The sequence below is a fragment of the Xyrauchen texanus genome, chromosome 24, assembly GCF_025860055.1.
Source record: "Xyrauchen texanus isolate HMW12.3.18 chromosome 24, RBS_HiC_50CHRs, whole genome shotgun sequence".
Classification (NCBI taxonomy): Eukaryota; Metazoa; Chordata; class Actinopteri; order Cypriniformes; family Catostomidae; genus Xyrauchen; species Xyrauchen texanus.
In genome coordinates this window covers 2,350,806-2,374,323 of record NC_068299.1, presented here as the reverse complement: position 1 = coordinate 2,374,323, position 23,518 = coordinate 2,350,806, and the positions used below count along the sequence as shown (strand labels likewise).

Genomic DNA, 23,518 nt, shown 5'->3' with positions numbered 1-23,518 from the left:
GATAAACTGAGTTTAAATGTATTTGGCTAACGTGTATGTAAACTTCTGACTTCAACTGCATATCCAGTTTTACAAGCTCAAATAATACACTATTTTAACAAAATAATTAATGTACATGCTTTTATTAAATAATAAGCTTCAACATTTCTGTCTTTAAACCCTCTAAAAATTGGCCCCATTGACTTCCATTGTAAGTGCCTCACTGGAACCTCCATTATTGCTTTTTATTATTATTATTTATTTGTTTTATTAATTAATATTTGTGTTAATCAATATTATGCCACTAATGCTGATCATTGAGATTAATTTGTATCAAACCTGAAATATTAATTACATTTTGCAATAACCCTAAACTAGAAAAAGTATGTGTTTTTTTTTTTATACGGTTTCTTTTTCTAAATTTAAAATTTTTATCAGTCAAAAATAACACCAGGATGACTCGAGTTAGAAAGCCCCAAACACAGCAACGTTTGTCTTGTTATTGTTCTGTTAATTCTATCCATTATATAATCAATGCAAACACTTTTCCACTTTACACAAGTGACATTTTTCACTATTGAATTGTCCATGACTTTTCCAGATCTGGAGACCACAATTTAAGAATTCCCTGATATTTCCAGGTTTTCCATGAGGGTGGGAACCCTGTGATGGGAGTATAGCTGTTCCGTACAACACACAGAGCTCTCTATAAGGTAGGAAACAAAGCATTTTAATCATTTTCTTCCCAACGTGGAATGTCCAATTCCCAATCCTCGTGGTGGCGTGGTGACTCGCCTCAATCCGGGTGGTGGAGGACGAATCTCAGTTGCTCCGCGTCTGAGACCGTCAATCCGCACATTTGATCACGTGGCTTGTTACATTTATGCATTTGGCAGATGCTTTTATCCAAAGTGACTTACAGAGCACTTATTACAGGGACAATCCCCCCCGGAGCAACCTGGAGTTAAGTGCCTTGCTCAAGGACACAATGGTGGTGGCCGTGGGGTTAGCACCTGTGACCTTCTGATTAACAGCCCTGTGCTTTAGCCACTACGCCACCACTACGCTTTAGCGCGTTACCGTGGAGACAGTGCATGTGGAGGCTTCATGCTATTCTCCGCAGCATCCACGCACAACTCGCCGAGAACGAACCACTAAATCACAACCACAAGGAGGTTACCCCATGTGACTCTACCCTCCCTAGCAACCGGGCCAATTTGGTTGCTTAGGAGACCTGGATGGAGTCACTCAGCACGCCCTGGATTCGAACTCACGCTCCAGGTGTGACAGTCAGCGTCAATACTCGCTGAACTACCCAGGCCCCCATTTTAATCACAATTTAATTATAATTACTAAGAGAGTAACCCTAATCCTAAAAGAGACCTTTAGGCACTTTTAATATGCATTAAGACATGATTTAGTTCCTTTATTTACTGTATTGTGTGGACATCCCCTCAAGTTGGTTTGTTGTTCTTCTTCCGGTAGATATTTTCAGGAATCTCACCTCGCACAAAGACAACAAAATACACCCACAAACCTCGGCCATGTTTTGCATGTCCGACCCTAGTATTGCAAAACAGATTTGGCGTCGGTTATCTGTATATGCACCAAACTGGACATTAGAGCTCACAAACTATGGCATTTATTTCAAAGGATATTCTGCTTACATTTGTACAATAAATTACACACAGTCCATCATCTGATGAGCCTAATAAATATGATAGAACTTTCCGTTCAGCTTTATCAGTCTCTCTCGTGTTTACAAACATCTCAGATCTCATCTCATTTTTGTAAAGATCCATAAAACTTTACAGTCCATGTACAGATTGGAAAATTCCACTTTTATATATATATATAAAAAAGCCTAGTATGAGCACAGTTTAACGGAAATGCACAAAGACGAAGGAAATAAAAAAGGATGAAAAGTTGAATCAAAACTAATCCTACTTAACGTGTCCCACGCTAGAACGAAACGCAAAAAGAACATTTGAGAAACTGGACATGCCTTCGGAAAACATACACAGACACTACAGGTAAAACTGTACAGAAACATACATGGTATTAACAGTGCAAGATATTAAATAGCTTGACTCAAAACACACTTCTCAATATACAAATGTATAACAAAGGCAAACAAGTACCGAACGGTACACACCTTCAGGTTATGATACAATAGGGTGTCTATACAAAGGAAACACTGGTGATGTCATCAGCATTGTACATAGAGCTTTATCATAAACGCACATTTTCATCATCGTGACCCTTTCCCTTGGTCAGAGTGAACGAAACCATAAAGGTTAAGAAATGGGAGCGTTGACATTTTCAAAGGAAAATTAAAGTGTGTTCCATAAAGAGCAACGAGCCTCCTTTAAACAGAGCACGGAAGATGTACCGACATTAAACTTTCAGTACACGATGTGCCGATTACAGACGTAAAATCATAGGGTGACGTTCCTTGGGTTTCTTAGCTTTACAACAATCTACGGCGAGGTTGCCCAAAATCGGCCATTACTACACGTGTATAAACCATCGCACAATGGACCGTTCCACAGTGGCAATGAAGTGCTTCGTTCGGTTGACGTCCTACATTTATGGCATTCCAAAAGAACGACAAGCGGGAATGGAGAAAGACAGACGCGTAAAGGCTACGTGCAAAACAGATCCGTTTCCGTCATTGCGCACGATTACAGACGGATCTCAGCATTGCACTTCTCAATACTGCCACTTTTTAAAGGGATAGTTCACTCGTAAAAATAAACGACACACGCTCATATCTTTCCAAACCTGTTTGCTCTTCTTCACGCGGCGGCGGCTCTTTTACATGATGACAGTTTATACTTGATGTTGTGTCTAGTCTTCGAAAATTCTATTTGTACTCCACGGGAAAACAACAACGACGACATCATCATCATCGTAAGGTTTTGGAACGACATCTGGGTGAGTTTTTCATTTTTGGGTGAGCTTTTCCTTTAACCATTAAAACCCCACCCACAGGGTCCTGATATATTTCAGTAGTAAAATACATTTAGAGTCCTGGCTGCCAGAAAAACTCAACAATCATAATACATTTCCGCTTCAGAGATACCGAACGCTAGCTTTCCACATAAATCAGTACTTTCGCTCATTAGCCCTTGGCCCGACTCATTCGCTCGTGCCTCCGTCAGCCTTTCGCCAAAAAGACAAATACATTTCCAGAATGTCGTGGGATCAAGCAAGGAACAATCAAAGTGAAGGGTGATAATGTATCTTTCATAAGTCTTTTTTAAATTATTCAACAAATAATTGACAAATCTTGGATTTAAAAACACATGAATCTCATGAAAACTTGTCCAGGTCACATTTCACAACGTAAAAATAATAATAATTAAAAATAAATATAAATATACACACACACACACACACACACACACAGCGACCACTTTATTAGGTACACCTACTTATTTATGCGATTATCTAATCAGCCAATCATGTGGCAGCAGTAGATATATTCATGCAGATACGGGTCAGGAGCTTCAGTTTATGTTCATATCAACCATCAGAATGGGGAAAAATGTGATCTCAGTGATTTGGAGCGTGGCACGATTGTTGGTTTGAATATTTCTGGGATTTTCACACACAAGTGTCTCTAGAATTTACTCTAGAATTATATATATATATATATATATATATATATATATATTTAAACCTAAATAAAATGTCAAATAAATGCAGTATAATAACTGCTACAAATACTACCCTGTTATTTTCACATTACAGTAATGAGAACTGGGCGAGAAATGTTTAAGTGCCAAGGTTTGGGAATACTTAATTTTTCCATGTGCCGTTCCGTCTCGATCTTAGCTCGCAAATGTGTTTGACGTGCAATGATGCGTATTTCACGCGTCATGAAAAAGCAGGCTGCAAGCGGACAGTCCACGCATACTCTGTCGATGACGCAAAGTGTCATGCACACCGTGCACGGGACGTACCAGCACGCTGAAAACTGAAGTACGCTTTGACCTACGTGAGAATATCACAATGCAAAAAATCGTACTGGTCCACTACAGGCTTAATCTTAATTTCTTTCTTTTGATTTTGGGGCAAATTATGACCCAGATGTGTTCTTGAGAGATTTAGTAAGTGTGGTACCTGTTTGGGTATTTAATTTGAATTAATTTAGCTTATGAAACATACATCGACCCCTCCACTTATACGTTATCCCGCACTGACGTTTCCCAGCATTCCACACGAGTGCCCCAAACAGCTGCACTTTAAGGCACTGCATCTATTGACTTTCACCTGTTAAATGGCTGTCAGTGAATTTTCTGGTTTATAAACTCAACTGCCTGGCTCAAACTGCTTCTGGATCAATGGGGAGGGGACACTGACCGGGGTGGAGGGGTGAAGTCTTCTTGCATGACGTTGTAAAAGGTAACATTGCAGAACTGAATATGTTTAACAGTGATCAATCACTGTAGTTCACTGAATTAATATTCAAAGACAATAGAATATTTGCTCATTATGGACATAATTCATGATCGTACAATAAAGGGGTTGTTTTGTAAAAATCTAAATAAACCCGACCCACCCAATCCAGGAAAAAAAGTGCACTTGAGTGCAATTAGCTTGCCAAGGAAACAGTTGTTGATATAAAATAGTGCTTGTTGCTGTCATCTGGTGGCTATTGTTTCGGTCATTTTTGTGGCCCGTTTTTGTGTTCGTCTTTTGATAGTGCAGGGACGGGCTGAAACCGGACTGAGCCCGGGGTCGGGTGCTGGTTAAGTGCTCTTGTGCTGCTGGGTGGCGTTCCACTCGTGTCACCTGCACTCCACGGAAACACCAGAGTTCTGTGAAGCGCCCGAAACCGCCGGGTCGGCCAACGTTAGCATGACGGCGGCCGTCAGTGAGGACGAGGACGGTGAAGATGAGGATGATGATGCCGCTGTCCCACCTGCTAAGACAGAAGTGTAAACGGTTAGCAGGCCTTGGTGAACCCTTGTTTAGTTAAAGCGCTAGTACACCCCCCAAAAAAATGACATTTCAAACTTTACATTTCTTTCCACACAATGGCAGATCAGTGATCACAGCGGTCAAGAAGTATCAAAAAGTGTCATAAAAGTAGTCCATACTATTCCGAAGGTTGCATTTAAATCCAGATAAATAAATAAAAACAGTTTTGACGTCAACGACACCAAATGGCATTGAGTTGAAACCCGGCGTGAAGCGCCATTTTTGATGTATGGACGCAAACGTGGGCAACTTCAGCAGAACTTCAGTCTGTTCCTCACACAAAGCTATCATATAGCTTCAGAAGACTTGGAATACAGTGTCGTATGGACTCATTTTATGGCATTTTTGTCCATCGACGGCCATCATTGTACGGCAAAGAGCAGCATGAACATGCAATTTATCAGTTTGTCCACTGAAGAGTAAATCATGACAGAATTAACGATTTTTCCAAGTTAACTTTTTCTTAAAGAAAGACGAAAGAAAGCCAAATGTTAATATTACAGAAATAAACAAACATGGCTAGTTCAGAGAAGCTACCGGTTTATTAAAGAGCACAATAACTTACTCTCTCTCTCTTTCTTCTTCATGCGCTTTCGTCTCCTGTCAATGGAGGCCACCTCAGATTTGAGCGAGAGGTAGTGATTCCTGATGTCCTGCAGCTTCTCCTGAAGGAATGCTATCCGCTCCAGACTGCTCATCTTTTCCAGGTCAGCTAGATGAGCATAAGCAAAAGAGAATTAATATCCGGGGCGGGCGGTACGTCACCCTTACATCATGGTACGTGTCATTTTACTTCACGGTTACAGTATATCATGCAATATAGTTATTCTCAAACTCTATTCTACTCTGATCTCGAGATGTGTAAATTGAGGCGATGTTCCTTGGCGACCATAATCTGATCGTTCTTACACATCTGAAAAGTCCACTTGGTCCTCCCATGCTGCTCTCTGCTGTGGGAATGCTCAGGGTCTCCGTGCTTGTGGTATTTGTGGCCTGAGGGGGGCGTTCGACCAGAGCACTTGTGTGAGATGGCTGATTTCAGGTCGCTGTTGCTCTTAGATGTTGGAGATTTGGCAGTGCTCTCGCTGATAGACTGGTCTTCACTGTCACTGCTGTGAGCTGTTGAGCAAATGGATAGAGAGAGAAAGCATCAGGTGATTATCTGGAACGCTTTTACAGAACCCTCTGAAAACATACGGTACATGGATAACTGTATATTGGACCAAAGAGTTTGCTAGTTGTATGGAGTGTATCTGGACAGTGAGCTTCATCTTCTTCCTGTCTGTCTTCTGCCACTATCAGGCGCTTCAGAAGCGCTCTCAAGCCTCATCATTAAAGTTTCATATAATTTCATGTTATGTTAAATTAGATCAAACGTTTGAATCATTTCAGGACAAGACAAAGACCGAGTGTTTCCACAGCAACCTTGTGTACGCTCCAGAATAATTTCCCCTAAAGCTTAAATGTGCAGTACGCAAGAATCAGAAACGCTTGTTATTAGTGACACCTGTGGCCGTTCAGTGAACTGCAGCAGCTACCTGTTGCTAGCACTCGTGCACACACTCCATAGTGACACCTGTGGCCATTAAATGAACTGCAGCAGCTACCTGTTACTAGCACTCGTGCACACACTCCATAGTGACACCTGTGGCCATTAAGTGAACTACAGCAGCTACCTGTTACTAGCACTCGTGCACACACTCCATAGTGACACCTGTGGCCATTAAATGAACTGCAGCAGCTACCTGTTGCTCGCGCTCGTGCACACACTCCATAGTGACACCTGTGGCCATTAAGTGAACTGCAGCAGCTACCTGTTGCTCGCGCTCGTGCACACACTCCATAGTGAAACCTGTGGCCGTTAAGTGAACTGCAGCAGCTACCTGTAGCTCGCGCTCGTGCACACACTCCATAGTGACACCTGTGGCTGTTAAGTGAAATGCAGCAGCTACCTGTTACTCGCGCACACACTCCATAGTGACACCTGTGGCCATTAAGTGAACTACAGCAGCTACCTATTACTCACGCTCGTGCACACACTCCATAGTGACACCTGTGGCCGTTAAGTGAACTGCAACAGCTACCTGTTAATCGCGCACACACTCCATAGGGACGCGAGCGAGCATCGGCCAAAACAATGACTTAATGTACAAAGCTGCTGAATGCGATACACCGACATCATGCTGACAGAGAAGGTAACAATTAAAATGACACAGTTATGATTGTTTTACTACAAACTTTGAGACTAAACTAAAACTACTTATCAGCTAACATAGCGATAGCATACTGATACATACATACAGCTACATACTAGCCAACTATACCAGACATTTTACTGTTGCACTATTGTATGTTTTGTATGTCATAAGTTGTACTACAATCAAGAAACCAGCATATTTGATTACATTTATCCTGTATACCTGACTTTTAGTATAAAGAGTAGATCGTTGACCTTATTAGAAAGTTACGAAGTAAGGTAGCATGCAATTCGTCAGCGTTAGCAGGCAAGATCAAGTTAGCTAAAATTACACTGATCAATCCTTTTTGGCACTATATTTTGGTTTATTCAGAGTTTATGTAGGAGTCGGTGTTGTGCTGGGAGCCGGACGTTTGAATCCCTAAGATAACGTTATCTAGTGTTGCAGTTTGTTGTCGCTGTTGAATAGCGGAAAAGAAGCACTGAGGCTCTCAGGAGCAAGCATAAACGCCACATCCTTTGGATTTTCCCACGACCCGCTCCCTTCGCATGAAAATCAATCTACATGCTTTAAAAAGCAACCTAGGTAGTCCGGGAAGGGCTCGTTTTTTATTTTGCATTACAAGACGTTCTCACATTGGCAAAAAAGCAAATATATTGCACCTTTAAGAACACTCTTTCTTCTCTGAAAACATAAAAAGCACAACTACACAAGCTCTTTAAACAGATGTTCACTTCTGTTACCTGATTTGCGGTTCTTTTTGGGATGCAAGCTCAGGCTTTTATGACTGCGCTTGAGTTTCTTTGACGCTCCGCCCCCTTGAGACTCTTTGTGCCGCTTCTGACTGGATGACACTGCTTGATGGGTGAAAAACTTATTATTAAAATGTGATCAATACATTATGGTTCATACAACTTGTACATTATAACTCAAAGCTAGTACGGGTTTATCCTTTAAAGGAATATTCTGGGTTCAGCTCGACAGCATTTCTGGCACAAAATAAGGAAAACATTTCCCGACTTTTAAAAATGTGCGATTACAGTAAGGCGCTTATAATGGAAATAAATTGGCCCAACGTTCTGGATGGTTTGTGCTGTCACGATTATGAAATTTGGCTGATGATTAATTGTTTTAGGGGTTTTTACGATTAATTGTTATATTTCTTAAGGCACATGTGCGCTTCATACACATTAAAATGTTATTTTTACATGCAACTTCAAATATAGAGTATAAATTAAATAAATTAGGGATATATTATTTCCTTTCAAGGCTTTAAAAACTTATGAATGACATGAAAAATAATGTTTTAAATATCTAAATATTTCTAAATACTTCAAATGTCTTTCTTTGTTTTGGTCAACTTTAGTTTATCAATTTTACATTTACACTAAAATATATATTTTTATAGTTTTTTATTATATTTATATTATGCAATAGTCAACTGAGGCTGTCCTAATTCACTCCCACACATTATTTTAATGCTGTTTGATTATTCAGGGGCCTAGGTAGCTCAGTGGTAAAGACGCTGACTATCACCCCTGGAGTTGCGAGTTCGAATCCCAGGGCGTGGTGAGTGAATCCAGCCAGGTCTCCTAAGCAACCAAATTGGCCCGGTTGCTAGGGAGGGTAGAGTCACATGGGGTAACCTCCTCGTGGTCGCTATAATGTGGTTCTCGCTCACGGTGGGGCATGTGGTGAGTTGAGCTTGGACGCCGCAGAGACTAGCGTGAAGCCTCCACATGCGCTATGTCTCCGTGGCAACGCGCTCAACAAGCCACTTGATCAGATGCGTGGGTTGATGGTCTCGGACGCGGAGGCAGCTGGGATTGGTCCTCCACCATCACTATGCCACCACGAGGAATTAAAAGCGCATTGGGAATTGGGCATTCCAAATTGGGTGATACTTCGGTTAGACGCGAGCACAAGGCGTCTGCGTACAGGACGCGTGATGCAAATTTCAGCATCAGCAGAGTATCCCGAGCACTGAATGTGTGCGCAACGATTTTTCTTAGCGTGTGTACCATGAACACGCAGTATGAGCATGCGCCAGGAATTATTTGCACACAAGGTGGCAACACTCACAGTTGAGCCGTTGTTTCTCCTCTCGGTCCTTCCGGTGCATCGACCCAATTCAAATCAGTTCATTGCATTCGCAGCACTTTTTGACGCAGCATAAAATCTAGTGTGTAGTAAACCCGGAATATACCTTTGAGAATATTCACATATAATCAGTGGAAGGATAACCAAGAGTTTGAATCATATGCATGAGACAATACATCACCTACCTTTGGCTTTCTGCTCGCTCTCTTGCTGACTGCTGTTGCTGAGAGTTAGGCTACAGTTGCTGTTACTGTTGCAGGACAAGTTGCCATCAAAGGCCTTTGATGGAGAACCTGCCTCCTCTTCATGAGGCATTTCCTGGATTTCTCCACCCAAACTCTCGACCTCCACTGTGCTGCTGTCTGACTCGCTGCGACCCCCTCCCCTCTCCTCAACCAGATGTCCTGACGGTAAGGAAACAGTTTGAGGACTGGCAGGCAATTCAGAGAGCGGTGAGGGCGCTGGAATCTCCACTAGAACCTCAACGGGTCCCTCGCCCATGGCGGGTGACTCGGGTGTAGTAGGTGGCGTGTTGAGGACTGAGTTGGTTCCGCTACTGGGATGCTCCTGAATCTTCTCCTGCTGTTCCTCAGCTATCTCATCGTCTTGTGCTGGTTTGGTGCATGGCTCGTCTGGTGCCGTCGCTGCAGGCGGAGGCGAGTTGGCAGCCTCGGTGTCAGAGTCTGAAAACAGCTCCTTCAGAGTCTTTTTGGGCCACTGAACCTGGATACTGGACCAAACGTCCTTCTGGCCTTTGGTACGACAACTGGGTGTCCTCTCCTCTATCCCTGATGACATTTTGGCTCTTTTTTCAGGGATCTCCCAGTATCCTGAACATCCCCCCTTACTCTTCTCTTTGAGCCCATTGTACTTCTTTGATGGGGAGCCCTTGGTTTTGGAATGCCCTCTTGGCTCTACCTTGGCCTGAGGTTCCGTTGGAGGATCTGCTTCATCTTCAGAACTGCTGCAAGACTGAGCACCTCTGTCCTCTCCCGGGCTTCTTTCTACAAGCTTTTTGGGTGAACTACTGGGCAGCCAGTCCCCACCTCTACCGTCTCTAGTTTTGCTTTTTGCTGGGCTTTTCAAGGCGCGTTCTCCTTGAGCTTCTGATTTTTTCCTTCTGGTGCTGGACCCTTCCACCTCAGCCTCATATTGCCCCTTCTTGCCTGGTTCTGGGCTGTCCTGGGGGTTTAGTTCCTTGGTGTTGTCCACAACTGCTGGTGCTTTGAAGCCCTCCGATGGGCTTCCACTCTCCCAGTGCTGTGGTATACGCGGGTGCTCTGGAAGAGCTCCTTTCCGAAGACTTGGTCGTCCACTTGGACAATCCTCTTCATCATGATCAGCTTCACCGTCCTCCTCTCGTTCACTGTCATCTGAGGAGCTCTCGGATGCTACGGTGAACAAGGAATGGTAAACAAGAGCAATATTTAGACAAGAAACAAGAATACATATTCACAATAGCCATAACTGTTGCGATTGTATTAATGTCAATGACATTTCCAGGCCTTGAAAACACGGTTTTAAAATTCCCACATATTTCCCAGTTTTACATGAGTGTGCAAACCCTCATGACTTTTCCAGTCGTTTCCAAGCCTGGAAATCAAAACATGTAAAAAAAAATAAATAAATAATAATTCCTGATATTTCCAGGATGGCCATGATGGTGGAACATGTGAAGTGTGTATTTTCTGTGCCTCTAGTGGCACCAAAAGGAACTGCAAAAATAATGTTTTTAAACCGGTTACCCAAACACTAATACCACCCGTCCCATGTCTACCATTGCTTGGCAAACAGGTTGTCCCCTCCCATACTCACGCCATTGGTTGAGCCAGATGTTGACATGTTGGTGGTATGTTCAAACAAACAAAACAATGCTTTGAAACTCACAGATCCAATGTGTTTAAACTCGTCAAGATCTCTGAATTACTTACGGTACTTCTATAGGACTTATTTTAGCATTGCAAAAATAATACACTTCACCTTTAAAATAAACATGCAGTGTGAATATTACCAGGGAGACCGTTGAGAATGGATATGATTTCTATGGGCTCGACTGGTGTCTGCTGGCGTCCATTTTCACCACACTCCAACTTTGAGAAAACATCATTGCCAGAGTTGGGTTTGGACAATCTACTGATTCGAGTTTTGGAGGGTGGAAAATCTTCTCCATCTGTCAGTCTCTCTATTTGGTCTCTCTCTCGTTCTGCTTTATTCTGTTATTGAACAAAAAAGGCACATTAATGGTGCATTCACAAAAGCCCATCTAAATATGGACATGCATGAAGAATATAAATGTGCTGAGCTGCCCAACGATCATGACACCTAGCACAACTCCTTGAAGTCTGACCGTACCTTTATTTTTTTGCGATGCTTTATTTTGGGGACATTCTTGTTAGCTGGTCTGACAATTTTATCTGCGTTGATCCACTCGTCATACCTGTAAACAAGAGAGACGACCCGGTCAGTACTCATTATTAATTCATAAACGGCTCCAAAACCATATTGGGAAAATCTCTATAACTAATTGTCAACATAATACTGTAATATTTCTATTAAATGAAGTGCTTTTGTACAGAACCTCACAGCACAATCCAAAATACAACACTGGGGTTATTTTTGTCAAATAAACTGTTGCATAAAATGGCATCACAGATGTGAGATAATGATTAAATATAATACAATTATAATTAATAACTATTGCTCGCTGTCATCTGCTACAAACAGAGCGCCCGTTGCTCATGATGAAGTTCGCGAACGAGCCAAGCAGCTATAAAAGGTCAGTCGGCACAACAATAGCTCCACAAATTCACAAGCGCTCCCATTTGAAGCGTGCAGCACATGCAAACTCATTATCTTATTAAATCAGTCAGTGCGGTTTAATAAACCCACTGTTACAAAATTACTTCACTACGTTAGATTGTATCTGTCTTTAGTATTGGAGCATTTTCTCGAGCATGAGTACAAATACATGAGCATGAAGTTGGACAAGATTCTGATGCTGGAGTAGATATCGGGACATCCCTAATTCTCAACGGGGATTCTTATTACTTACTGTCATTAAAGTATGACAATGCTATTGATTGATCAAACATGTTCTCAAACATTTTTTACCACCATACAATCGCTTCAACATTACACCACTGACACAAAACGGTCACAATAATATTACAATATAAAAATGGGAAAAACGACATTAAACATCCCCCGAAAATATACAGACAAACAGTACTGTGCAAAAGTCTTAGGCTCATTATATTAAAACGGTTATTTTATTTATTCTGCTTTTACTGTACTCCGTAGGAAATATCAGTTTTAGATTTTAACATTCCTTTTGCAAATAGAAGAACAAGGAGCCCTACAACAGATGTCATGGCCCCCACAGAGCCCGGATCTCAATGTCACCGATGGGATGGGATTACATGAAGAGACAGAAGCAATTGAGACAGCCGAAATAGATATTAGAAGCTTAGAACATCCTATCTGCCAACAACCAAGAAAAACAGAGACACCAAAAACACTTTTTATGGCATTATTTTTCAAGACATCCTCACTGCGCAACATATTTCACAAGTGCCTAAAACTTTTGCACAGTTTTTGCACATCAGAAGTTTACATACACTTAGGCTGAAGTCATTAAAACTCATTTTTTAACCACTCTAGCAAAATATAGTTTTGCAAGTCGTTTAGGACATCTAGTTTGTGCATGACATGAGTCATTTTTCCAACAATTGTTTACTGTTTTAATTGACTATAACACAATTCCAGTGGGTCAGAAGTTTACATGCACTAAGTTAACTGTGCCTTTAAGCAGCTTGGAAAAATCCAGAAAAATGATATCAAGCCTTTAGACAGTTAGCTTCTGATAGGAGGTGTACTGAATTGGAGGTGTACCTGTGGATGTCTTTTAAGGCCTACCTTCAAACTCAGTGTCTCTTTGCTTGATATCATGGGAAAATCTAAAGAAATCAGCCAAGACCTCAAAAAAATAAAAAAGTCCAGTTCTTCCTTGGGAGCAATTTCCAAATGCCTGAAGGCACCACGTTCATCTGTACAAACAATAGTACGCAAGTATAAACACCATGGGACCACACAGCCATCATACCGCTCAGGAAGGAGATGCATTCTGTCTCCTAGAGATTTACATTTACATTTATGCATTTGGCAGATGCTTTTATCCAAAGCAACTTACAGTGCACTTATTACAGGGACAATCCCCCCGGAGCAACCTGGAGTTAAGTGCCTTACTCAAGGACACAATGGTGGTGACTGTGGGGATCAAACCAGCAACCTTCTGATTACCAGATTACCAGTTATGTGCTTATGTGCCACTACACCACCACCACTCCATAGAGATGAGATGAACACCGTTTGGTGCGAAAAGTGCAAATCAATCCCAGAACAACAGCAAAGGACCTTGTGAAGATGCTGGAGGAAACAGGTAGACGAGTATCTATATCTTATGAAAATTATGTGGATATATTGAAGCAACATCTCAAGACATCAGACAGGAAGTTAAAGCTCGGTCGCAAATGGGTCTTCCAAATGGACAATGACCCCAAGCATACCTTCAAAATGGCTTCAGGACAACAAAGTCAAGATATTGGAGTGTCCATCACAAAGCCTGACCTCAATCTGATAGATCATTTGTGGGCAAATCTGAAAAAGCGTGTGTGATCAAGGAGGTCTACAAACCTGACTCAGTTACTCCAGTTCTGTCTGGAGGAATGGGACAAAATTCCAGCGACTGATTGTGAGAAGCTTGTGGAAGGAAACCCAAAACATTTGACCCAAGTTAAACAATTTAAAGGCAATGCTGCCAAATACTAACAAAGTGTATGTAAACTTCTGACCCACTGAGAATGTGATGAAAGAAATAAAAGCTGAAATAAATAATGATCTCTACTATTATTCTGACATTTCACATTCTTATAATAAAGTAGTGATCCAAACTGACCTAAGACAGGGAATGTTTTCTACGATTAAATGTCAGGAATTGTGAAAAACTGAGATTAAATGTATTTGGCTAACGTGTATGTAAACTTCTGACTTCAATTGTACCTAAAAGGAACACATCACCATTTTCAACACCATTTTTAAGTATCTGAAGCCTGTTTGTTAAAATTATGGGTGTTAAAGGGATAGTTCACCCCAAAAATGAAAATTCTCATTATTTACTCACCTGCATGATATCTCAGGTGTGTATGACTTTTTTATTCAGCAGAACACATTTGAAGAAAAATAAAAAAATATCTCCGCTCAGACGATCCTTATAATGGAAGTGGATGGTGATCCGACTTTTGAAGCTCCAGAAATCGCAGACAATCAGCATAAATGTCATCTATACGACCCCAGCTGTTCAATGAATGTCTTAAGTGCTATGATCATTTTTGGTGTGAAAAAGATCAATATACAAGTACTTTTTTAACTCTAAATCATGCTTCCAGTCGGCAGCGGTACACGCGTGGACGTAATCGCATCGGCATTTGAAACACGCGAGAACTGACGCTCGTGCGTCACAGCCGGAAGGAGAACTCTGTACATTAGCTTGGTTGGTTTGGTTTAGATCTGCAGTTATACATTAGATTTGTTTCTTTACTCACAATGGTGTGTTTGTGTGCTAATCCTGGACGTCTCAACTGAGTGGAGAACATGAGATTGCGTCGGTATCATGGCGACTGCATGGACTTCACCCTCTTTGGTTGCATTATAGTTAAAAAGTAAAAAATATTAGCACCAAAAGTGATCATATTGCTTTAGAAGACATTCATTTAACAGCTGGGGTTGTATCGATGACATTTATGCTGATTGTCTGTGATTTCTGGAGCTTCAAAAGTCAGATCACCATCCACTTGCATTATAAGGACCGTCTGAGCTGAGATATTTTTCTATAAATGTGTTCTGCTGAAGAAAGGAAGTCATACACACCTGAGATGTGAATGATGATAAATGTCATGTTTGGGTGAACTATCCCACTAAGAAACAAATGGACCCTTCATGTCATTTATTTATTTATTCTTCCGGAATGATGCGTCAAAAGTGCACAAGAAGTATAAAGTGGGCAATAAAGAAGAAAAATCCATCAAATAAATTCATTTTAACAACATAATTCTAGTAACAACCAACCTCTGAAGTACTGCTGACAATGCATCTTGTTTATATTGAAGACAATGTTGTGAGGTGGTGATAAAACCCTTCCACATAAACATGATAGCAACAGACACTTCCTCCCAAACCTTTAGGCATTTCCAGCAATAGTCCAAAACAGCAACACAAACATTTACTTTAAATCTCAGCACCCATGCAATCAGAACCACAGATTGTCATGTCCACACCACACAGATTCTAATAAATAAATCTGACCTAAATCCAAGGGATATTAGAAATGAGGCCTGTACGCAGCTCACTGTTAGAGTTGTTGATTCAGCCATGTCCTTGTCTTAAGAGGCTTTTACATTGACAGTGATTTGCAGCAACAAAGCCCCCGAAGTCATTCATTTGCCATGAGTGTTAGCAACTGAGGCGAAACAAGCAACAGCAACTGTTGGCAAACTTTATGCAAATATGCGGCAATGTGATGCAGCGACTACCAATGGGAGTGCAGAAACGGAGTGCATTTACATGCACCGAAATATGCTGATAACGACCAAAAATCAGCTTGGTAAACTAAATCGACAATGCCATAAAGCCACATTTACACAAGATATAAAATCATTGGATTGTTCTCTGCTTTTGATGTACAAACCTAAACACTTGCACACTTTGTTTAATCGCTGCCAGAGTGAACGCCCCTTTAGACTTCCTCTATTTTTCCATGTTTATGGAGACCGCTGCACCATTGTTTGAATTCACGCCGGTCTATTACTGTGGCATAATCCATTTCAGATAAAACCACGCCTAAACCGGCACAAACACAAAAGCTGTGATTGGTCCCTTTACATACAGTATTTCACCCTATCAAAGTGGGCGGTTATTAGCCAGAATACGCTGCGAACTGGACAAGACTATAGGACACTCTGCCAGGGGAACTTCGTGTTTTTTTTGTAAATGGAAACAAATGAGGCATGAGTTCCCAGGGTCCTGCCTTACCTGACATTCCAGCCACAGTAGTGCACCAGGTAGAGCACCTCTCCCCCCTCCAGGTCTGACTCTTTCACAGTGGCTTGGTACGTCTTCTGATTGCGGTCTCGCCCATACCTCACCTGCACCTTCATCCCAGGAGGGTAACACTCAAACTCCTCCCCTTCCTCCCACTCCTGACTGCTGTCATCCCTGCAAGAAAGACAGTTCAGCACTTCCTGTTTCCTGTCCCTAGGCTTCTTTTTTTTATTTTCCCCCCACAAAACCCACCCCAAAAACACCCTCCAATCTCACTGTCTCAGCCTAGCACTTCTGGAATCGAATTATCCTCAACTTTCCCTGTCGGATAAGTCTAACGATCCTCCTGACGGGATAAGAACTTCAGAGGAAGACATTATGGGGTCATCAGCCGTCTGTCTAAACCTCAACTTGGAATAAAATTAGAAGCTAGTCTTAAACTATGGCCTGATTCCATTTAGAGGGAATAGTTCACCCAAAAATGGAAATTCAATTCCAAACCCATAAGATAACTTTCTTCAGTGGCACACAAAAGGAGATGTTCTCGGAGCGGCTCTTTTCTATACAATGCAAGCATGGTCCTGTTGAGCTCCAAAAAGGACCAAATTAGCACCAATAAGAGGTCTATTCCATACGAATCATGCTCTTTATGATGTATTATGATGGTTATTCCATGTAAAATCGACTATATTTCAGAACATTTTCCACCTGGAATATTTTATTTCATTATTACTTTATATGAAGAAACATGAATGATGATGAAAGCCAAAATATTAAATGCCACCAGCATTGAGAGCCCCACCTCTCTGGGATTTAATCATATAGGGCCTTAAAGGGACAGTACACCCAAAAGTGAAAATTCTCTAATCATTTACGCACCCTCATGCCATCCCAGATGTATATGACTTTCTTTCATCTGTTGAACTCAAATGGAGATTTCTCAGCATAAAAGTAATCCATAAAACTCCAGTGGTTTAATCCATGTCTCCAGAAGCAATTTGATAGATGTGGGTGAGAAACAGATCAATAAGTCCACTTTTGCTATATATTCTCTTCTCTGCACATTAATTGTCACATTCTTCGTCTTGTGATTTTGGTGATTCAGATTCTTCATGCATATCGCCCCCTACTGGACAGGGAGAAGAATTTCTAACAACAATGGACTTAAATATTGATCTGTTTCTCACCTACACCTATCACATCTCTTCTGAAGTCATTGATTAAACCACCGGAGTCATATGGATTACTTCTACGCTGACTTATGTGATTTTTGGAGTGTCAACATTTTTGGAAAAGGACCTACAGAACTGAAATGTTCTCCTAAAAATCTTAACTACTTCTGGGATATCTGGGATGCATGAGGGTGAGTAAATGATGAGAATTTTCATTTTTGGGTGAACTGTCCCTTTAAAAATAAGATAAGTTATGACTTCCTCTAGATAGTCAAGTTTGATCATCTTCTTGGCGCTCTGCCAAGGCCCGCGAGGAGCTCTGGCAGGGCCGATCAGAGGACCTCACTAAACCATCCAATCGGTAGAAGCGACGGGCGGTGTGTACAAAGGGGAGGGACTTAATCAACGTGAGCTTATGACCCACGGTTAATGGGAATTCCTCGTAGATGGGAAATAGTTGCAATCCCCAGTCCCGGTCATGAGTGGGGTTCAGCGGGTTACCCGCTCCTCTCGGCGCAGGATCCACCCATTGAGGCGAGCGTGCAGTCGCGGACATCTAAGGCATCACAGACCTGTTATTGCTCCATCTCGCGTGGCTGAACGCCACTTGTCGCTCTAAGAAGTTGGAGTAATAGGCACCCCAGCTCATTACTTGGTTCCGAGTATATTTTATCAACAGTAGTTTTGCTCCAAATCAATGGTCTCCCTCTACCAAAAAAGTAATGAATTATTAAAAATAAAATGGATTAGTAAATATTGAGGGGTTGCTGTGGCTCTCTGTGGCTCAGGTGATAGAGCGGGTCGGCCACTAATCGCAGGGTGTGCAGTTCCATTCCCGGCCCACATGACTCCACATGCCGAAGCGTCCTTGAGCAAGACAATGAACCCAAAGTTGCTCCCAATGGCAGGCTAGCACCTTGCATGGCATCTCTGCCATCATTGGTGTGTGTGTGTGTGTGTGTGTGTGAATGAGACACATTGTAAAGCGCTTTGAATACCGCTAAGTTTAAAAAGGCGCTCTATAAGTGCAGACCGTTTACCATTTACTCCACGGCATTTAATAATTTGGCTTTCATCATCACGAATGTCTTGTCTTTACTGAATTTCTTTCATCAGTAAATAATAAATAAATAAATACATTCTCAAAAACAAAATTGAGGCGGGAACCTCTTGTTGTGTTGACATGTAAAGACCTGTATAAAATATATGAAATTTGAGCACAATTTCTGTCCTACCTCCTACTCTAATCACTATATGCTTTCATTGTATAGAAAAGTATAAAGATAAAACAGTGCCTAAAAGATTTGCATGCACAAAGTAAGATTTGTGAAAGGGTAAATCCAATCGCAAGTGAAGGAAAACGATTAGAAATGCTTTAACGCTTTGCATAAGTGTAATTCCGGTGTTGTGATTGTGTAACTTCATTTTAACACAACGTAAATTTGATCTGCGTTCTTCTGACCTAAACAAGGCCAGTATCACTGCAAACTTGCCATCAGTGATGTGCAAGCAAAGAAAGTGTCATGAACAGCCTTGTATAATCGTGTAAAAACTTATTTTCCCAAAATAAAACAATATACATTGTTCCGTCTTCCTTTTTGATGCGCTCACACTTTTGGCACAATCTAATGTTATGCTAGAAAACAAAATGGTAAAGTAATCCATATAAAACTCTCCGATTATTAAAAGTTAATAGTAAATATTTTTTTACTTTTCCCGCCAATTCTGTGTCATTTTGGGATGGACGGACAGATTTTACCTATATCATTTTGTTTTCTAGAATAAGTCCTATGGTGCAAGGAAATTCCATCTATCCAATTTTTGTTTTTTTCTCCCCAATTTGTAACGCCAATTCCCAATGTGCTCTAAGGCCTCGTGGTGGCGTAGTGACTCGCCTCAATCCGGGTGGTGGAGGACGAATCTCAGTTGCCTCAGAGAGCGTCAATCTGCACATTTTTTCATATGGCTTGCTGAGCAATTTACCACGGAGACCTAGTGCATGTGGAGGCTTCATGCTATTCTCCACGGCATCCATGCACAACTCACCCCATGCCCCACCGAGAATCGCATTATAGCGACCACGAGGAGGTTACCCCATGTGACTCTACCCTCCCTAGCAACCGGGCCAATTTGGTTGCTAAGGAGACATGGCTGGAGTCACTCACCATGCGCTCCACTGAGAGCGAGAACCACATTATAGCGACCACGAGGAGGTTATCCCATGTGACTCTACCCTCCCTAGCAACCGGGCCAATTTGGTTGCTAAGGAGACCCGCCTGGAGTCACTCAGCACGCCCTGGATTCAAACTCACGACTCCAGGTGTGACAGTCAGTGTCAATACTGGCTGAGATACCCAGAGCCCCATCCATCCATATGCTAAGATAATAATTAAAATTGATCAAAATATAATATAAATAAGAACAGCAACAAGAATAAACATTTGAACACCACATTGAGATTCATTTTTATCCAATAAATGGTGTTGGCTCAACTTTACACACGTGAATTAATATTTCAGTTTAATATTCAAGAGATGAGAGATTCCCAGAGGAGCAACGCTGAGCCATATGAAGAAGCAGCTGTCCGTCACGCTAATAACCAATCAGATCAGAATAAACTGTTCAACGAAAACCTAATTTGATTGGTTACAAGAAGCAGAACGACCCGCCTTCCCTATGACGTTTGCAAAACTCTCTTACATGAGTCGTGTCAAAAGTGTGAGCGCAACAAAAAGGAAGACGGGACAATATACACTCACCTAAAGGATTATTAGGAACACCATACTAATACTGCGTTTGACCCCCTTTCGCCTTCAGAACTGCCTTAATTCTACGTGGCATTGATTCAACAAGGTGCTGAAAGCATTCTTTAGAAATGTTGGCCCATATTGATAGGATAGCATCTTGCAGTTGATGGAGATTTGTGGGATGCACATCCAGGGCACGAAGCTCCCGTTCCACCACATCCCAAAGATGCTCTATTGGGTTGAGATCTGGTGACTGTGGGGGCCATTTTAGTACAGTGAACTCATTGTCATGTTCAAGAAACCAATTTGATATGATTCGAGCTTTGTGACATGGTGCATTATCCTGCTGGAAGTAGCCATCAGAGGATGGGTACATGGTGGCCATAAAGGGATGGACATGGTCAGAAACAATGCTCAGGTAGGCCGTGGCATTTAAACGATGCCCAATTGGCACTAAGGGGCCTAAAGTGTGCCAAGAAAACATCCCCCACACCATTACACCACCACCACCAGCCTGCACAGTGGTAACAAGGCATGATGGATCCATGTTCTCATTCTGTTTACACCAAATTCTGACTCGACCATCTGAATGTCTCAACAGAAATCGAGACTCATCAGACCAGGCAACATTATTCCAGTCTTCAACTGTCCAATTTTGGTGAGCTCTTGCAAATTGTAGCCTCTTTTTCCTATTTGTAGTGGAGATGAGTGGTACCCGGTGGGGTCTTCTGCTGTTGTAGCCCATCCGCATCAAGGTTGTGCGTGTTGTGGCTTCACAAATGCTTTGCTGCATACCTCGGTTGTAACAAGTGGTTATTTCAGGCAAAGTTGCTCTTCTATCAGCTTGAATCAGTCGGCCCATTCTCCTCTGACCTCTAGCATCAACAAGGCATTTTCAGCCCACAGGACTGCCGCGATACTGGATGTTTTTCCTTTTCACACCATTCTTTGTAAACCCTAGAAATGGTTGTGCGTGAAAATCCCAGTAACTGAGCAGATTGTGAAATACTCAGACCGGCCCGTCTGGCACCAACAACCATGCCACGCTCAAAATTGCTTAAATCACCTTTCTTTCCCATTCTGACATTCAGTTTGGAGTTCAGGAGATTGTCTTGACCAGGACCACACCCCTAAATGCATTGAAGCAACTGCCATGTGATTGGTTGATTAGATAATTGCATTAATGAGAAATTGAACAGGTGTTCCTAATAATCCTTTAGGTGAGTGTATATCCAACTATTTCTGGCAAACACAAAGTCATTTTTCAATAGTTTATTTACACATACAGACTGATTCTACACGGTCAATCAGTTTTACGGTTCATGACACTCTTTCTTTGCTTGCATATCGTTTATTTGAAGGTTTGTAATGTATTTGGCCATGTTCAGCCGCAAAAACAGTGCCAAATGTGTAAGCACGAGTCAGAAGAACACAGATATGAAATTACAGAATCACAACACATGAATTACTCTCATGCAAAGGATTAAAGCATTGCTTATATTTTTTCCTACCCTTGCAACTTGATTTACACCTTTACAAAGATGCGAGCATGCAATTTATTTTTTACTCTTTCAATTTGATTAATGCTTTTACAAATCATGTAATCATCTCTGTGCATGCAAATCTCTTGTGCACTAATTTACCTTCATAGCAAAGAACAGCGTGAACATTCTTCAAAACATCCACTTGTCTTCAAAGTCATTTGAGAACAACATGAGGGTGAGTAAATGATAACATTATAAATGAGATATCATTTTGGGTGAACTATCCCCGTTAGAATGCTTCAAATGTGACTAAACTTGAGTTCAGAATGTGTGCGTGTAAAAGGGACAGGGTCAAAGGGCAGCAGCAGGGCACAGCAAAGCACAGCACGGGGCGATTCACAATCACGTTAGACAGCAGAGAGGAAGCCAAGTAAGACACAGTTAGCATACTGAACTGTCCTGCCCTGCAAAGTGTACTACTGAACTAACTGCATCGCACCAGTAGTTTAAACAGCTCACTTCTCATCTACCGAGAAACATCTTCCCTGTTTAGTTGGCAGCAGACAACCCTCACCTAGCGCCGCCACAGCTGAGCTTGTACTAGGCAGGACCCTGGTAACACAATGTTTCTCATTTGATTCATTCGGAGCAAAATCATTCAATCATTTGAATGTAAAAAAAAAAGCAAAAACATCAATGCAGGATGACAAGGAGCAAAAAGCATTAAAAGGCCAGATAATGTAGGAAGATGATTGCATCAGAGCGGGACGTGAAGGATATTAATTGGGCAAATGCTAAATTGGAATCCAAAGCAAATGAATCAGTTCAGATTCAAACAATGCAACCAGATTTGTGTTGTACTTCAGGCACTGAGGACCAGCAGTAGAGGTGAGAATCCTTCAGACTAGGGTACACTTTAGGTTGAGCGCTCAACCTTTCAAAGTTTGCTCTTATGACCGCGAGCCCATACGGATACGATCGACTCATGGCAAAGACGTGGACAGTCCGCGTGTCTAGAAAAGATGGGTTGAACGCAGACAGTACGTGTGTATAATTTGCATCACGTGCACTATGCACAAGACGTGGTGGCACACAGAAACCAAAGTACACTTTGGCCTTGAGGAATGATTGGGGGGGGTACCGCACAAAAATGTAATAATGCCAAACAAACAAAGAAATTTAAAACAGTTGGCGGCAAAAAAAATGATAGGGCTGAGTGATATGGCTAAAATTATATCTCTTAAATTATATGGAGTGGTGGTGGCGTAGTGGACTAATGCACATAACTGGTAATCAGAAGGTTGCTGGTTCGAGCCCCACAGCCACCACCATTGTGTCCTTGAGTAAGGCACTTAACTCCAGGTTGCTCTGGGGGGATTGTCCCTGCATTAAGTGCACTGTAAGTCGCTTTGGATAAAAGCGACTTGTCCCCTAATCAGGCCAACTAGCCCTCGAGAGGGATAAAGGCCGACCGAATTAGGCAGTGCGACAGAGAGAGAGAGTTTTACGGGCAGCTGTCCGACAACTGTGTGTGTGTGTGTGTCTTTTTGGTTCAGTTTCTAATTAAACTATTATTTAAATCGTTAAGCTGGTTCTCGCCTCCTTCCCATTAATCCCTTTACACAGGGTAAAAGCTAATCAATTCTCAAACTTGAGAGTTTGAATGAATGAATCAATGAAATTGAAATATTTTTGAAATAAATAGATGACCTTGTTAGTTCAAAAATGCCCCTGGAAATCAAATCCAGGGGCAA

At 41.8% G+C, this 23,518-nt stretch overlaps 1 protein-coding gene across 5 annotated transcripts in view; it reads right to left on the bottom strand.

The window, feature by feature from the left end:
- Positions 1-1,486: 1,486 nt before the first annotated feature.
- LOC127617572 (AT-rich interactive domain-containing protein 4B-like) overlaps positions 1,487-23,518 on the bottom strand; it is a 90,134-nt gene continuing 68,102 nt past the window's right edge. The window contains exons 17-24 of one of the 5 annotated variants that reach the window (XM_052089546.1): positions 16,353-16,535; positions 11,619-11,703; positions 11,278-11,479; positions 9,452-10,657; positions 7,910-8,023; positions 5,878-6,087; positions 5,534-5,680; positions 1,487-4,912 (exon numbers count right to left, since the gene is read on the bottom strand). In XM_052089546.1, coding sequence (XP_051945506.1) covers positions 4,776-4,912; positions 5,534-5,680; positions 5,878-6,087; positions 7,910-8,023; positions 9,452-10,657; positions 11,278-11,479; positions 11,619-11,703; positions 16,353-16,535 — 2,284 coding nt within the window. In that variant the 3' untranslated portion in view covers positions 1,487-4,775. The remainder of the gene's footprint in view (positions 4,913-5,533; positions 5,681-5,877; positions 6,088-7,909; positions 8,024-9,451; positions 10,658-11,277; positions 11,480-11,618; positions 11,704-16,352; positions 16,536-23,518) is intronic. The other 4 variants (XM_052089549.1, XM_052089547.1, XM_052089550.1 and 1 more) reach the window with 4 other exon arrangements.